Source organism: Panulirus ornatus, chromosome 9 (genome assembly GCF_036320965.1).
Source record: "Panulirus ornatus isolate Po-2019 chromosome 9, ASM3632096v1, whole genome shotgun sequence".
Lineage (NCBI taxonomy): Eukaryota > Metazoa > Arthropoda > Malacostraca > Decapoda > Palinuridae > Panulirus > Panulirus ornatus.
In genome coordinates this window covers 44437496-44452933 of record NC_092232.1, presented here as the reverse complement: position 1 = coordinate 44452933, position 15438 = coordinate 44437496, and the positions used below count along the sequence as shown (strand labels likewise).

At 40.3% G+C, this 15438-nt stretch overlaps 1 protein-coding gene across 1 annotated transcript in view; it reads right to left on the bottom strand.

Annotated features, from left to right (window-relative positions):
• The window catches only part of mRpS9 (mitochondrial ribosomal protein S9), a 59083-nt gene extending 44461 nt beyond the window's left edge, over positions 1 to 14622 (bottom strand). Inside the window, exons 1-2 of the mRNA XM_071665111.1 lie at positions 14386 to 14622; positions 1075 to 1228 (exon numbers count right to left, since the gene is read on the bottom strand). Coding sequence (XP_071521212.1) covers positions 1075 to 1228; positions 14386 to 14481 — 250 coding nt within the window. The 5' untranslated portion in view covers positions 14482 to 14622. The remainder of the gene's footprint in view (positions 1 to 1074; positions 1229 to 14385) is intronic.
• Positions 14623 to 15438: the final 816 nt, after the last annotated feature.

Sequence of the window (15438 nt, the reverse complement as noted above, 5' to 3'; positions counted from 1 at the left end):
AAGTGTGTGGAAGAAGAAAGTTAAGAGTAAATGTGAATAAGAGCAAGGTTATTAGGTACAGTAGGGTTGAGGGTCAAGTCAATTGGGAGGTGAGTTTGAATGGAGAAAAACTGGAGGAAGTGAAGTGTTTTAGATATCTGGGAGTGGATCTGGCAGCGGATGGAACCATGGAAGCGGAAGTGGATCATAGGGTGGGGGAGGGGGCGAAAATTCTGGGAGCCTTGAAAAATGTGTGGAAGTCGAGAACAGTATCTCGGAAAGCAAAAATGGGTATGTTTGAAGGAATAGTGGTTCCAACAATGTTGTATGGTTGCGAGGCGTGGGCTATGGATAGAGTTGTGCGCAGGAGGATGGATGTGCTGGAAATGAGATGTTTGAGGACAATGTGTGGTGTGAGGTGGTTTGATCGAGTGAGTAACGTAAGGGTAAGAGAGATGTGTGGAAATAAAAAGGGCGTGGTTGAGAGAGCAGAAGAGGGTGTTTTGAAGTGGTTTGGGCACATGGAGAGGATGAGTGAGGAAAGATTGACCAAGAGGATATATGTGTCGGAGGTGGAGGGAACAAGGAGAAGAGGGAGACCAAATTGGAGGTGGAAAGATGGAGTGAAAAAGATTTTGTGTGATCGGGGCCTGAACATGCAGAAGGGTGAAAGGAGGGCAAGGAATAGAGTGAATTGGAGCGATGTGGTATACCGGGGTTGACATGCTGTCAGTGGATTGAATCAAGGCATGTGAAGCGTCTGGGGTAAGCTATGGAAAGCTGTGTAAGTATGTATATTTGCGTGTGTGGACGTATGTATATACATGTGTATGGGGGGGGTTGGGCCATTTCTTTCGTCTGTTTCCTTGCGCTACCTCGCAAACGTGGGAGACAGCGACAAAGTATAATAAATAAAATATAAATAGATTTTAGTATGGAGGAATATGGAATGCTATAACTGTAGCTTCTGCATGAGATTCTGCAGGACCCTTTCTGCTGTGGGAGAAATTGTGTAATGGGTATAAAGATATGTACAGATGCAATGATCATCTTAAAATATCTTATGACTTTAACTAGTTCTGATATCTTACTTACCATATGCCTGAGCTCTTTCTTGATATGCTTTCATGGCCTTGCTAAGTTGGACAGATTGTTTATTACTTGCTTTTTGATCTGCAATAGATGATTCTGCAACACTTGCTAAACCACTGTCTGAAACTTCAGCTGTAGTACTATTCCAGTATTTGATCTGCAATACATTACCATATTATTAAAGTACTGTGATATGATAAAAATGGTCCAATAGCTGGTTAATAATGAAGCTAAAAATGCAGGTTTTGAAAAGAGAAGAAGCCTTTTCCTTCCACAGCAGTGTCCTGTGACCACGAGAAACATTTTACAATATATTTATTTATTCATTCATTTATTTTGCTCTGTCGCTGTCTCCCATGTTTGCGAGGTAGCGCAAGGAAACAGACAAAAGAAATGGCCCAACCAACCCCCATACACAAGTACATACATACACGTCCACATACACAAATATACATACCTATACATCTTAATGTACACATATATATACACACACAGACATATACATATATACACATGTACATAATTCATGCTGTCTGCCTTTATTTATTCCCATCGCCACCTCGCCACACATGGAATAACATCCCCCTTCCCCCTCATGTGTGCGAGGTAGCGCTAGGAAAAGACAACAAAGGCCCCATTTGTTCACACTCAGTCTCTAGCTGTCATGTAATAATACCTGAAACCCCAGCTCCCTTTCCACATCCAGGCCTCACAGAACTTTCGATGGTTTACCCCAGACGCTTCACATGCCCTGAAAATCAAGGCTAGACTCCCTCAACCATAACTATTTCTAGTGAGATGACACTGTCCTTTGTCACCTTTCACAACTACTCAACCAGGGTGGAGGACTTCGCTTGTTTCTGGCTTGCCCTGAGGTAATCAGAGACCACCATGAATTTGACATCATCCACCTATTCAGCTCTACTTGTTGGCAGCTCAAAGAATTTGGAGATTGTGGGTATCGATCCAAAAGCAGTTGCAGCTGGTACAGAGATAGGTTTTAAGAAAAAAAAGTGAGGGGGGGGGTTAAGCAGGCAATGCAAGAAAAGAAAAATGCTCATTAGATACTGCCTTAGATAAAGGGGAAAGCAAGGGAGGGTAAGAAAACAGGAAAGAAAAAATGATCATGGGACACTGCTTTGGAAAGAAAGTTATCTTTATTAATTTTTAAAACCTTCATATCTTTTACCAGTGATCTGTACTATGAGTATGAAAGCAAACCCATATGGAGGAGGACAGGTAGGAAAAAAGCTTAGATATGAAGAATAAACCCAAAAGCAAATTCAAGCAAAAGCAAATTGGCATTTCAGAGGCACACTAGAATCTGACTCTCCTGAACTACAAAACCCCTGAGCCTGAAAGGGGCAGCTCCATAATGTCTAAACTATAATGCAATCAGACAAAGATGGTAGATGAATGCAAAAAGATTTCTTTACTAAATTTCTGAAGATGAATGGTTTGAGGAAGGCTAAGGTAGATGCCACCATCCTTACACATGTGCTCTACCACATGAATTTTTTAACCCATGTAGAGATAATTCTCAGTAAAAGATGGTTCTAAGGTTCCAAGGTGCACTAATAAATGGTTCCTTCAATAATCTAGTGAAGTACAAAAGATCTCAAAGAGATTCACAAACCATTAGGTATGATGCTCTCGTCATGAAATCTTCCAAGAATGATGACAAGAAGGCTATTTCTAAATCTAACAAGTTTCATTCATAGCCAAAAATCTAGGTTTTGAGATCTCAACCCATTAGAGATTGTCTTGAAAGAGAAGATTTTTGTAAATCACAAACTCTTCTCCAACATCTGACAACATAAGTTTAAGAGCTTTTATAGGATGTTGATGTGCTTCCTGCTAAGAATCTATTAAATGGTCACTGGTCAAGGAATTTTGAAAGCTCGTACTTGGGTGGTGATGGAAAAGCAAAAGCTCTCCTCAAATAACCAGAAATTCACATTTTGGAGGACAAAAAGGCTTTTCTCTCCAAGATGGTATTTTGTGTGATGAACAATTTTGTGAGGAATATTGGGTCAGGTTCATTCCTAACCTCATGAAATTGGTGAAGAAGCTCACATCTGCTGACCCCCTTTGGTCAATCCTCAGATCATGGAAGCCTTTCACTCATTAAACAGGTTCACTCTCCACCAGTCAGTGACCACAACCAAGTTGAAGTCACTGACCTACCTATTAGCTGTTAAGAGCTCACAATTCACAGATCATGGCACCAACCCTAATCAATCACAAAAAGTACAGAGAAAAGGTTTTGAAAAGGAAAGGAAGGTCAAACAGGGCAAGAAAAGCAGGAAAAATTAGCTTGAAAATGAAAAACAAAAAACTTCAATACCTACATTTCTCTCCTCCGCAGCCTGTCCAATGAACAATGAAGGTATGCTCACTCGAAGGTGAGTATGCAAAAAACACATACCTTTACTGAACTGCTGATCTCTTCTAGTTATGTGTAACCCCCACCTACTTTCCTCAGGACTACTACTTTGATTAGTGAGGAATACCATAAATGGTACTTAGAAGGCACTGTACCATAACCTTTAGCTAAACAGTGCATCAGATGCTACTAAGTTCAGCTTATCATAACCACCCATCTTGCATTCAATAGGTCATTCAGTGAGGTTAATCCCCATTGCCCTGCATCTTCAGTTCTGGCAAGGCCCTACCAGCATAAAGTCAAAACATCCCTTTAATGGTATTTACCTTGGCATCAGTGCCTAAACAAAGTATCTTTTTGAAAAGGAGAGATTTCTATAGCCATTTCTGGTGCAAAAAATGAGGTTGCTGGAAGTTTTGACCTATGATGACATCTTAGGATGGTACAATGCAAAAATCAAAAATGGCAGTCAAAATTGCTTATTTTTGGATGATACAAACTTACCCTCTTTGGGTTTTCATAGGCATTACACACATGAAATACTGAATGTAGCTTGCATTATTGTGTATCACTGGTATAAATGTGTATGCAAAGCCCAATGACCTGAAATCTAGAAAATTCCAAAAGCCAAACACTTTGGATGTGGGATCATCTATTTGTTTTGCAGTCACAGTATACCATATGTTGAGTAAAATGAAACTAAAGGAACAACATTTAGAACACTATTCTTTATTCAATGATGATAAAGAAGTGACTACAAGGAGGGCTAAGAAGAGCAGGTGAAATGTGGAGTAAATTAGTTGATTAGTTAGTACGTGCTATACCTGTAGAAATCAGCATAACCTATGAAATCCTTACATTGCCCCCTAGCAGCTGAGTCTTACTGTAGTAATAAACAAACATTGACCTTTCACAGTGGCAGTTGTGATATCCAGGGATACTCTGTGCAGAAAATTTTCATATCATCTAAAGAATATCCCTTTAACCCTTCATTGAGGTGATACAAATAGTTTTTGTGCATACTGGTGGCAAAGTTTCCAAATATCAAAAAGGATCTCTTCTTAACTGTGTTTATAAGATTAACTAAAGCACAATTTTCTGATTAGAATGATATGCAACTCAACCTATTGTGTCAATATCTACAAGTCCTGTGTGCTCTTTATCTTCTGCTCAACCATTTTCAGCATGTGAAATACTCCATGCATATCTACACCCCCTCCCAGACATACATTCTAGTTCCATTCTGAGCGAATGGTCGAATCTTGAAATGGATGTGTCGGATGCATTTCAGCATGGCATATAGAATTTGTATACCTGTACAACACTTTCTTATCTTACACAATTTCTATCATGATCATCTCATTTTTATTAACCTGTTTTATCATATGATTCTGTAGTTTCTTTTTACCTTTTATTAAAGACTCTTTAGTTCATATTTCATCCTATTTTCTAATTTTTTTTCCAGTCATTTGCACGGATGTCATAAGTAGCATAGGTCATAAGTAGGGGATCAGGTGTATTTATTTATCTATTTATTCAAAACCTCCCCTGGACTTCCTTCCAGGTCTCATACAGCCCTAAGGCTATGCTATGGACTCCTTTGTGGTTAGAGCTCTGACGAGATCATTCTCCAATTGATACAACCTTACCAAAGGTGACCTTTCGCTCATGGTGCAACCTGATGCAGGTAGAGCATGGTAGCACCACTCCTTAAGTATTTTCGAGCATACAAAATGAGTTGTGTGCTATCTTTTTAAGAGTTTTTATCATCAGAAACATCTATTATCTTGCAAGAGTGATACAGCAACAAAATCCATTACCTAATGGCACATATCTTGCACAGGTATCCTTGACATCTCCACATATACTTTCAAGTCTATGGAAATCTTGAGACTGAAGTATCTGGGAACAATGCATGAGTGCGAACAAATGTGGCCTTTTTGTCTTTTCTCGGCACTACTTCACTGCATGCTATTTCATAGATGGCGGGGTGGCGATGGGAATGGATGAAGGCAGCAAGTATGAATATGTATATGTGTATATGTGTATATGTCTATGTTTTTTTTTTTTTTTTTTTTTTGCTTTGTTGCTGTCTCCCGCGTTTGCGAGGTAGCGCAAGGAAACAGACGAAAGAAATGGCCCAACCCACCCCCATACACATGTATATACATACGTCCACACACGCAAATCTACATACCTACACAGCTTTCCATGGTTTACCCTAGACGCTTCACATGCCCTGATTCAACCCACTGACAGCACGTCAACCCCGGTATACCACATCGATCCAATTCACTCTGTTCCTTGCCCTCCTTTCACCCTCCTGCATGTTCAGGCCCCGATCACACAAAATCTTTTTCACTCCATCTTTCCACCTCCAATTTGGTCTCCCACTTCTCCTCGTTCCCTCCACCTCCAACACATATATCCTTTTGGTCAATCTTTCCTCATTTATTCTCTCCATGTGCCCAAACCATTTCAAAACACCCTCTTCTGCTCTCTCAACCACGCTCTTTTTATTTCCACACATCTCTCTTACCCTTACCTTACTTACTCGATCAAACCACCTCACACCACACATTGTCCTCAAACATCTCATTTCCAGCACATCCACCCTCCTGCGCACAACTCTATCCATAGCCCACGCCTCGCAACCATACAACATTGTTGGAACCACTATTCCTTCAAACATACCCATTTTTGCTTTCCGAGATAATGTTCTCGACTTCCACACATTCTTCAAGGCTCCCAGAATTTTCACCCCCTCCCCCACCCTATGATCCACTTCCACTTCCATAGTTCCATCTGCTGCCAGATCCACTCCCAGATATCTAAAACACTTTACTTCCTCCAGTTTTTCTCCATTCAAACTTACCTCCCAATTGACTTGACCCTCAACCCTACTGTACCTAATAACCTTGCTCTTATTCACATTTACTCTTAACTTTCTTCTTTCACACACTTTACCAAACTCAGTCACCAGCTTCTGCAGTTTCTCACATGAATCAGCCACCAGCGCTGTATCATCAGCAAACAACTGACTCACTTCCCAAGCTCTCTCATCTCCAACAGACTTCATACTTGCCCCTCTTTCCAAAACTCTTGCATTCACCTCCCTAACAACCCCATCCATAAACAAATTAAACAATCATGGAGACATCACACACCCCTGCCGCAAACCTACATTCACTGAGAACCAATCACTTTCCTCTCTTCCTACACGTACACATGCCTTACATCCTCGATAAAAACTTTTCACTGCTTCTAACAACTTGCCTCCCACACCATATATTCTTAATACCTTCCACAGAGCATCTCTATCAACTCTATCATATGCCTTCTCCAGATCCATAAATGCTACATACAAATCCATTTGCTTTTCTAAGTATTTCTCACATACATTCTTCAAAGCAAACACCTGATCCACACATCCTCTACCACTTCTGAAACCACACTGCTCTTCCCCATTCTGATGCTCTGTACATGCCTTCACCCTCTCAATCAATACCCTCCCATACAATTTACCAGGAATACTCAACAAACTTATACCTCTGTAATTTGAGCACTCACTCTTATCCCCTTTGCCTTTGTACAATGGCACTATGCATGCATTCCGCCAATCCTCAGGCACCTCCCCATGAGTCATACATACATTAAATAACCTTACCAACCAGTCAATAATACAGTCACCCCCTTTTTTAATAAATTCAACTGCAATGCCATCCAAACCTGCTGCCTTGCCGGCTTTCATCTTCCACAAAGCTTTTACTACCTCTTCTCTGTTTACCAAATCATTTTCCCTAACCCTCTCACTCTGCACACCACCTCGACCAAAACACCCTATATCTGCCACTCTATCATCAAACACATTCAACAAACCTTCAAAATACTCACTCCATCTCCTTCTCACATCACCACTACTTGTTATCACCTCCCCATTTGCGCCCTTCACTGAAGTTCCCATTTGCTCCCTTGTCTTACGCACTTTATTTACCTCCTTCCAGAACATCTTTTTATTCTCCCTAAAATTTAATGATACTCTCTCACCCCAACTCTCATTTGCCCTCTTTTTCACCTCTTGCACCTTTCTCTTGACCTCCTGTCTCTTTCTTTATACATCTCCCACTCAATTGCATTTTTTCCCTGCAAAAATCGTCCAAATGCCTCTCTCTTCTCTTTCACTCATAATCTTACTTCTTCATCCCACCACTCACTACCCTTTCTAATCAACCCACCTCCCACTCTTCTCATGCCACAAGCATCTTTTGCGCAATCCATCACTATTTCCCTAAATACATCCCATTCCTCCCCCACTCCCCTTACTTCCATTGTTCTCACCTTTTTCCATTCTGTACTCAGTCTCTTCTGGTACTTCCTCACACAAGTCTCCTTCCCAAGCTCACTTACTCTCACCACCCTCTTCACCCCAACATTCACTCTTCTTTTCTGAAAACCCATACAAATCTTCATCTTAGCCTCCACAAGATAATGATCAGACATCCCTCCAGTTGCACCTCTCAGCACATTAACATCCAAAAGTCTCTCTTTTCGCGCGCCTGTCTGTGTATGTATATGTATGAATACGCTGAAATGAATATGTATGTATATGTGTGTATAGATGTTTATGTATATATATGTGCATGTGGGGGGTTGGGCCATTCTTCGTCGGTTTCCTTGTGCTACCTTGCTGATGCAGGAAACAGCGATTAAGTATGATAAATAAAAAATATGAAAATATTTTGTAACTGTGGGCATTTTAAGAAGTGGTCCTCACATGAAATGAGTCTCTCCCTCTTAAGAGTTCCTCATATGAAGTTAAATACCTCCTAAGGGTTATGTTTGTTGTCATGATTAACTAGAAAATAATTTTCTAAATGAAATGATAAACAATTTAACCTGCTGACACAATGTTTACATCTTTTAAGCATTCTTTAAATTACTGTATTTTGCTCTACTGCCAGGTATTAGAGGTACATTGGGGGTATTTTTAGGCATATGTAGTGAGATGAAATTATTTTCAAATTTTTTTTTGTCACACATCAAATATTATTATCGATGGCTTTCATGAGTTATATCAGTTATCTTGTAAGACTGACACAGCTTCATAAATAATTATAAAATGGGAGCATTCATATTTAATACAGGCATCCTTGTCACCTTCAGATACACCATGCAGTATGTGGATACACCATGCAGTATATAGAATAAGTTTAGGCTGTAGTGTCTGGAAACAACGCATGGGATACCACTATAAGCCTAATGGCCATACATTTAACCTTGAGGCAGAGCCGGGAGATTAAAAAATACTGCCACCCCAGTGATTAGGTTAAGAATATCATCTGCTGGGCACATGATATAGCTCAGAGAGTTATTCATTTTGTTACATTTGTGGGTGCTCTCAGTGTGTTGACTATTTGCTTACAATTGTGGTTAGATTGAGCAACATTCAACAGTCGGTGTGTGTGGTACAACTTGATAAGAATATGAAATATCCAGATGTACTGGCTGCAAGGAGAGGTAAACCTTTAAAGGACTAAGACCTGTGAATTTAGGTAGGGCCCCAAGGATTAGGGTTTATCAAAAAAAAATTCAGACAAATATTTCAGACATCAATTAATAGGAAATATCAAGGTAAGCTAAAAATATAGTTAATTTGATAATCATCCAAATCTTTTGTTGTGCAGATATTCAAAATTGGCATGCAGCACAAGCTCAGCTTATCATGTGTTCACTGAACTTTGCAGACTCATATATCTTTTGGCGTTCACTGAATTTTGCAGACTCATACATCTCTGTCTCTTTTCTGCCATCATCATTCAATTACTGCTATGCAAAGAACTTTTCCCAGTGCTAACAGCTCAACCACCAGAGAATAACTGTCACCATAATTAGCATCCTAGAGACTATTACTAATGAGCCACTAATTGCAGTAGGGCATAAGCCTGGGCCATGCTTTACCCAATTGTGTTAATTGGGTTACTGGGATACTAGGGTTCTTCCCTAATACTCTAGAATTCTTTCTTAATGCTAACTGTGTTGCCTTTGTCACAAAACATCTCAAGATATCAATAAAGTGAACCTTCCAATTTCAATGATGAAAAAAGGTAAACCATACAAGCATGGCTATTCACCTGGTCCCCAAGGAGTATGACATTGTGTAATACAGGTAACTATAACTAATTTGCAGAGCTAATTACAGTTCCTTGTGACATAAGGCACCCTCCATACCAACTGGATTTCAATGAGAGCAGGAAGAGGCAACCTGTATAAGTACAGCTTGGATCCCCATGAAATAACCAACACAACTGTAGCATGGGTATTCTGTGGGTTCAGTGAGGTTTCCATAGGTTCTATTGGTTTCTGGCTGTGATTATTTTGCTGACTTGATGGCAAAGTAGCATTGACTCATCACTGCTGTCTACTCAACATCAGCTGATGAAATACTATTTATCCAATTGCATTGTTGTTAATACAGCCTTCCAGTCACGGGTGTCATCTAACTGGCATCAGTGGATGAACACTTTTATATGAACTACACAGAAAAATAGTTGGTCTTATTGGAGTCAAGTGATCAATATTAGCGGATGAAATGCTCTTCTGAGGGCTAGTTGGCACCAGCTTGCCAAATGTTATTCTGCCGAATATACCAGCTGTCTGCATACACTAATGCGTTCTGTCAACCCTATTACCTTATCTAAACTAGTGAATAAACTAACATTACTTGGCACCATTTTTTTCCTTATACAATATATGTGGACCATTTTGCTGTCCCTGGATATTAGGCTCAAGGCCATGAAGCCCAATGGATAATCCGTCCCTTAGGCTATGACAGGTCCAGTGAGTTAATCCCTACAATGAGATCCTGAAGTTCCTGTGCACACACTTCAGCACATGTCACCATCAAGGATGTCAAGGTATGTCCAGGTCCTGTGATAAAGCAGATATATGGTGGCTAGCTTGATGATGCACAAGGGAATGCAAATCTGATACTGTGGAGAAATAATGCCAACTTCGTATCGAATCTCACTGTACCCAGCTCAGCTTTGGTAAGTGCTGACAGAAAGCATTAGCATAATGCTGACAATCAGGTTGATTGGCACACTCATGCGTGAGCTACTAATGCTGATTGGCTGGCAAAATAGATTAGATAGTCTAAGGGGGAAATTTTTATGGGACAAAATTAGGAAGGCTTGTGATCAAAATGTATGAATTCTAGGTGACTTCAACTTCAGTACAATTAACTGGGAAGATAATATGGGAGAAGGAATAGTGGTTCCAACAATGTTGTATGGTTGCGAGGCGTGGGCTATGGATAGAGTTGTGCGCAGGAGGGTGGATGGGCTGGAAATGAGATGTTTGAGGACAATGTGTGGTGTGAGGTGGTTTGATCGAGTAAGTAATGTAAGGGTAAGAGAGATGTGTGGAAATAAAAAGAGCGTGGTTGAGAGAGCAGAAGAGGGTGTTTTGAAATGGTTTGGGCACATGGAGAGAATGAGTGAGGAAAGATTGACCAAGAGGATATATGTGTCGGAGGTGGAGGGAACGAGGAGAAGTGGGAGACCAAATTGGAGGTGGAAAGATGGAGTGAAAAAGATTTTGAGTGATCGGGGCCTGAACATGCAGGAGGGTGAAAGGCGGGCAAGGAATAGAGTGAATTGGATCGATGTGGTATACCGGGGGTTGACATGCTGTCAATGGATTGAATCAGGGCATATGAAGTGTCTGGGGTAAACCATCGAAAGTTGTGTGGGGCCTGGATGTGGAAAGGGAGCTGTGGTTTCGGGCATTATTGCATGACAGCTAGAGACTGAGTGTGAACGAATGGGGCCTTTGTTGTCTTTTCCTAGCGCTACCTCGCACACATGAGGGGGGAGGGGGATGGTATTCCATGTGTGGCGAGGTGGCAATGGGAATGAATAAAGGCAGACAGTGTGAATTGTGTGCATGGGTATATATGTATGTGTCTGTGTGTGTATATATATGTGTACATTGAGATGTATAGGTACGTATATTTGCGTGTGTGGACGTGTATGTATATACATGTGTATGGGGGTGGGTTGGGCCATTTCTTTCGTCTGTTTCCTTGTGCTACCTCGCAAACGCGGGAGACAGCGACAAAGCAAAATAAATAAATAAAATAAGTCAGAAGAATTTATGGACACAGTCCAAGATTGTTTTCTAACACAGCACATTTCTGAGGGGAAGTGGTGATACTGACAAATGCAAACAACCTTATAGATGAAGTTGAGGTGGGAGGACAGTTAGATAATAGTGACCAAAAGGAAATAAGATTCAGTATAATGAAATAAGTGAACAGAAAGGAGAAAAAAACGTTAGTTCCTGGCTTTTGTAAGGCCAATTTTGTGCGGATACATTGATGATCTACTTGTGGTGAGTAAGTGGGACTAAATGAAAGTGGGGTGAGGTCAGACAGACCAAGTAGTGTAGGTGGTGTGGGGTCAAGTTAGTCAGGTGACTCAGATCAGCTTAGTGATAGTGTCAAAGTGTGAGTGAAGCAGGGGAAACTATTAACAGCATGGAAGTTTCTATAGAAAGGTTCCAGGTAACAATGAACGAGGGACAAGAACTGAATATTCCATATAGGCAATATCGGACTACCAATAATAACCAAAAATGGCTAAAAAATAGAACAGAATACCTTATAGGGGAGAAGGGCTTGTACAACAAGGTAAAGTGGGGAACACAGTTTACTGATCCGCTAATGCAAATTAAGAGAACGTTAAAATCAGAGATTAGGAAGGCTAAAAGAAATTACGAAATTAAGATGGCTAATGACGAAAAAACAATGCCAGAGGATTTTTTCAAATGAACAGAACGAAGGTTAGGGAGAAAATTGGACCTATCATATCACATTCTGGAAGATTAGCTGATAGTGAGATTGAAATGTGTGAAGTTCTAAACAATCACTTCATATCAGTATTTACAAAGGAGGAGAATAGAAACATTCGGTTTCAGAGCAAATTTACTGGGAGATGAAAATGGGAAGCTATGCAATACAAAGATAAATAAATTTGATATTTTGAAACATAGAATGCTTAAAACTAAACAAGAGTCCTGGGCCAGATGGTATTTATGCGAGGGTTTTGAAAAAATGTAAGGAGGAAGTAAGTGTTCTGCTTTTAAATGTGTTTAAACAGTCTCTAGAATCAGGCGTAGTTCCTAAGCAATGGTGAACAGCATATGTTGTTCCCATCTTTAGGAAAGGGGATAAATCCATTGCTGCTAATTATCGTCCTATCAGCTTGACATCTATTGCAGGGAAATTTCTCAAATCAATTACAGCAGACAAAATACGGGAACACTTAGAGAGTCATGATCTCATTAGGGATTCTCAACATGGATTTACAACAGCGAATTCATGTTTCAGTAATCTTCTCTCATTCTTTAATAAAGTATTTGAAACTGCTGATTAGGGTAAGAGTTATGATATTGTATACTTAGACTTAAGCAAGGCTTTTGACAGAGGGCCTCATGAGCATCTACTTAGAAAATTAGTGGCACACAGCACTGAGTGTTGTGTATATAACTGGATTAGAATGTAGCTCAATGACAGAAAACACACAGTATGCATCAACGAAGTTACATCGGACTGGGGCAATGTAGCTGGTGGTGTTCCCTTGGGGTCAGTCTTGGGATCCCTCTTGTTCGTTTTATATATTAACGATTTCGATTTGGGAATAACCAGCGACTTCAGTAAATTTGCCAATGATACAAAAATAGGGGTCGGATTGGACTCAGATGAAAATTCAGTGAATTTGCAGAGGGACTTAAATAGATTATCAGAATGGGCAGGTACATGGAAAATGGAATTCAACATAGATAAATGCAAAACACTCAGTTTAGATAAAGACAGGATCACTGATTACAGACTGGAAAGTATCACTATTGGTAAAACAGAAGGTGAAAGAGATTTAGGGGTACTGGTGAGCAAGGATCTTAAGCAGAGGCAACAATGTATTAGTGCGTAATGTGTGTAATAAGGCTAATAAGATGTTTGGGTTCATTAATAGGACTGTTAGCAATAAAATTCCTAAAGTATTATTGCAACGTTATCCTGTGTTGGTGAGACTACATCTGGATTATGTGGTCTAGTTTTAGGCTACATACTATGCAGTTGATATAGGTTGTTTAGAGAGTACAAATGCGAATAACAAAAAGGATCCCTGGAATTAGAGACATTACTTACAAAGAAAGGTTATAAGACTGAATCTATACTCAAGAGAAGGAGGTCTAGAGGGATATGATTGAAGTTTTTACATGGATGAAGGGCATTACCAAAGGTGGCATGAATAAAGTTCTTAGAATGGCATCACTGGATAGGATTAGAAATATTGGATTTAATTTAGAAAAAAAATAGATTCAGGTCGGATGTGGGTAAATAATGGTTCGGGAATAGGGTAGTATGATTTATGGAAAAAGTTGCCAAGTACAGTAGTGGAAGCTAAGTCTTTAGGGAGCTTTAAACGAAGGTTGGATGTGTTTATGGGCTCAGGCGGTTGGTTGTAGGGTGGAAAGACTCAGGACCTGTCTAGCATGGGCCAACAGGCCTCCTGCAGTGTCCTCACTTCTTATGATCTACATTAGTGTGTGATCCATCGATGAAAACCAGTCAGTACCGATGCGTGAAAGGTTACTATGCATTTGACCCGGCTAAATAGCATTTGACCAACATGCGTAATGGAAACTGCTGTCAATGGCTATTTTACCGACTAGACTAACCTCTATTGTCATATCTGACGCAATGTGAAGTTCCAAATCACACTTCGCCACTCTAACATTAAAAACACTACGACTGAAAAAATTAATCACTTAATGTGCAAAGGTATTAAGAGGTGAAAAGCCGACGTGTTTTCAAAATCATAGTAATTAAAATGTTAAGATGTGTAAGTCTTCATCTGAAATATTACCTGCACTCCTGCTGTTCTTCCCACTTGAGTAAAATAGGAACCATGTACAAGTTTTCCAGAATTACGGAAAAGTTGCGCTAAATATCCGCTCGCCATACTTATCTTCTAACGTAAATCTGACCACGGAAGTTACACAATATTGTATATTGAGAGTATAAATCTTATGGGTGTCTTTCTCTGAGGGTTATATCTTCAAGTAACATTTGTTTGGATATCCCATACAGTAGCAAACATCTGCTAGCGAACATTATGGCAGCGTCAAGAACTATTGAACTTTTGCTGGCGAGCAATCCAACTAACGTTTACAATCATCTAACAGCTCAACCATCTATCTGGTTCAAATTGCATGCACATGGTATATTTGGAACTCCATTTAGCAGAAAACTCTAATACAAGGTTGAACGACCTTCCTCAGCCTCGTCATTTACCCCTAGACCTCAAACTCAAGCACGGTCCATCTCTAACCGAACGCTTTATAGCACAAAACGCACACAACTCTACACATTCCTCACCAGCTTTTTCATACTTTTCTTTTCAGTTCGTGAGTACAGCTTACAGTTCTCTGGTGCCGAAGCCGAACGGCATAAGCGGTAGAGGAGGGCTGGTTCATTCCAAGAGCCTCAGCCCCTTTGGCCGACACATCTCCCAGCCATGATTGTTTTTCTCTTTCTTCATCTTTGCACCATTCCCTCTGTAGAACACGATCTCTCCACTTCTTCCCCTAATCCTATCTCTGAAGCTCAGCTGTACAAGGCTGCTTCCTCTCTACACTATCAAATCTCTAATAAAAATCTCTACCATTGTTTCCGCTCCTAGGGTGGCATTAGCGACTACTGTCACGCAAAATCCCCCATTGCTCGCCTCGCGGATCTTAAGTCCCCTAACTTTGACGCCATCTATCTCAAAGCTTTTCTTCATAGAGATGAAGTTGCCGCTGGATCTCATGTTTTTTATTCCCTATTGCCACTGCCACTCCTCCAACACACTACGCAAGTCCTCTATTTCGCTCAAAAACACCAACATCGGTTCTTTAGGAGAGTCCAGTGGTCATCC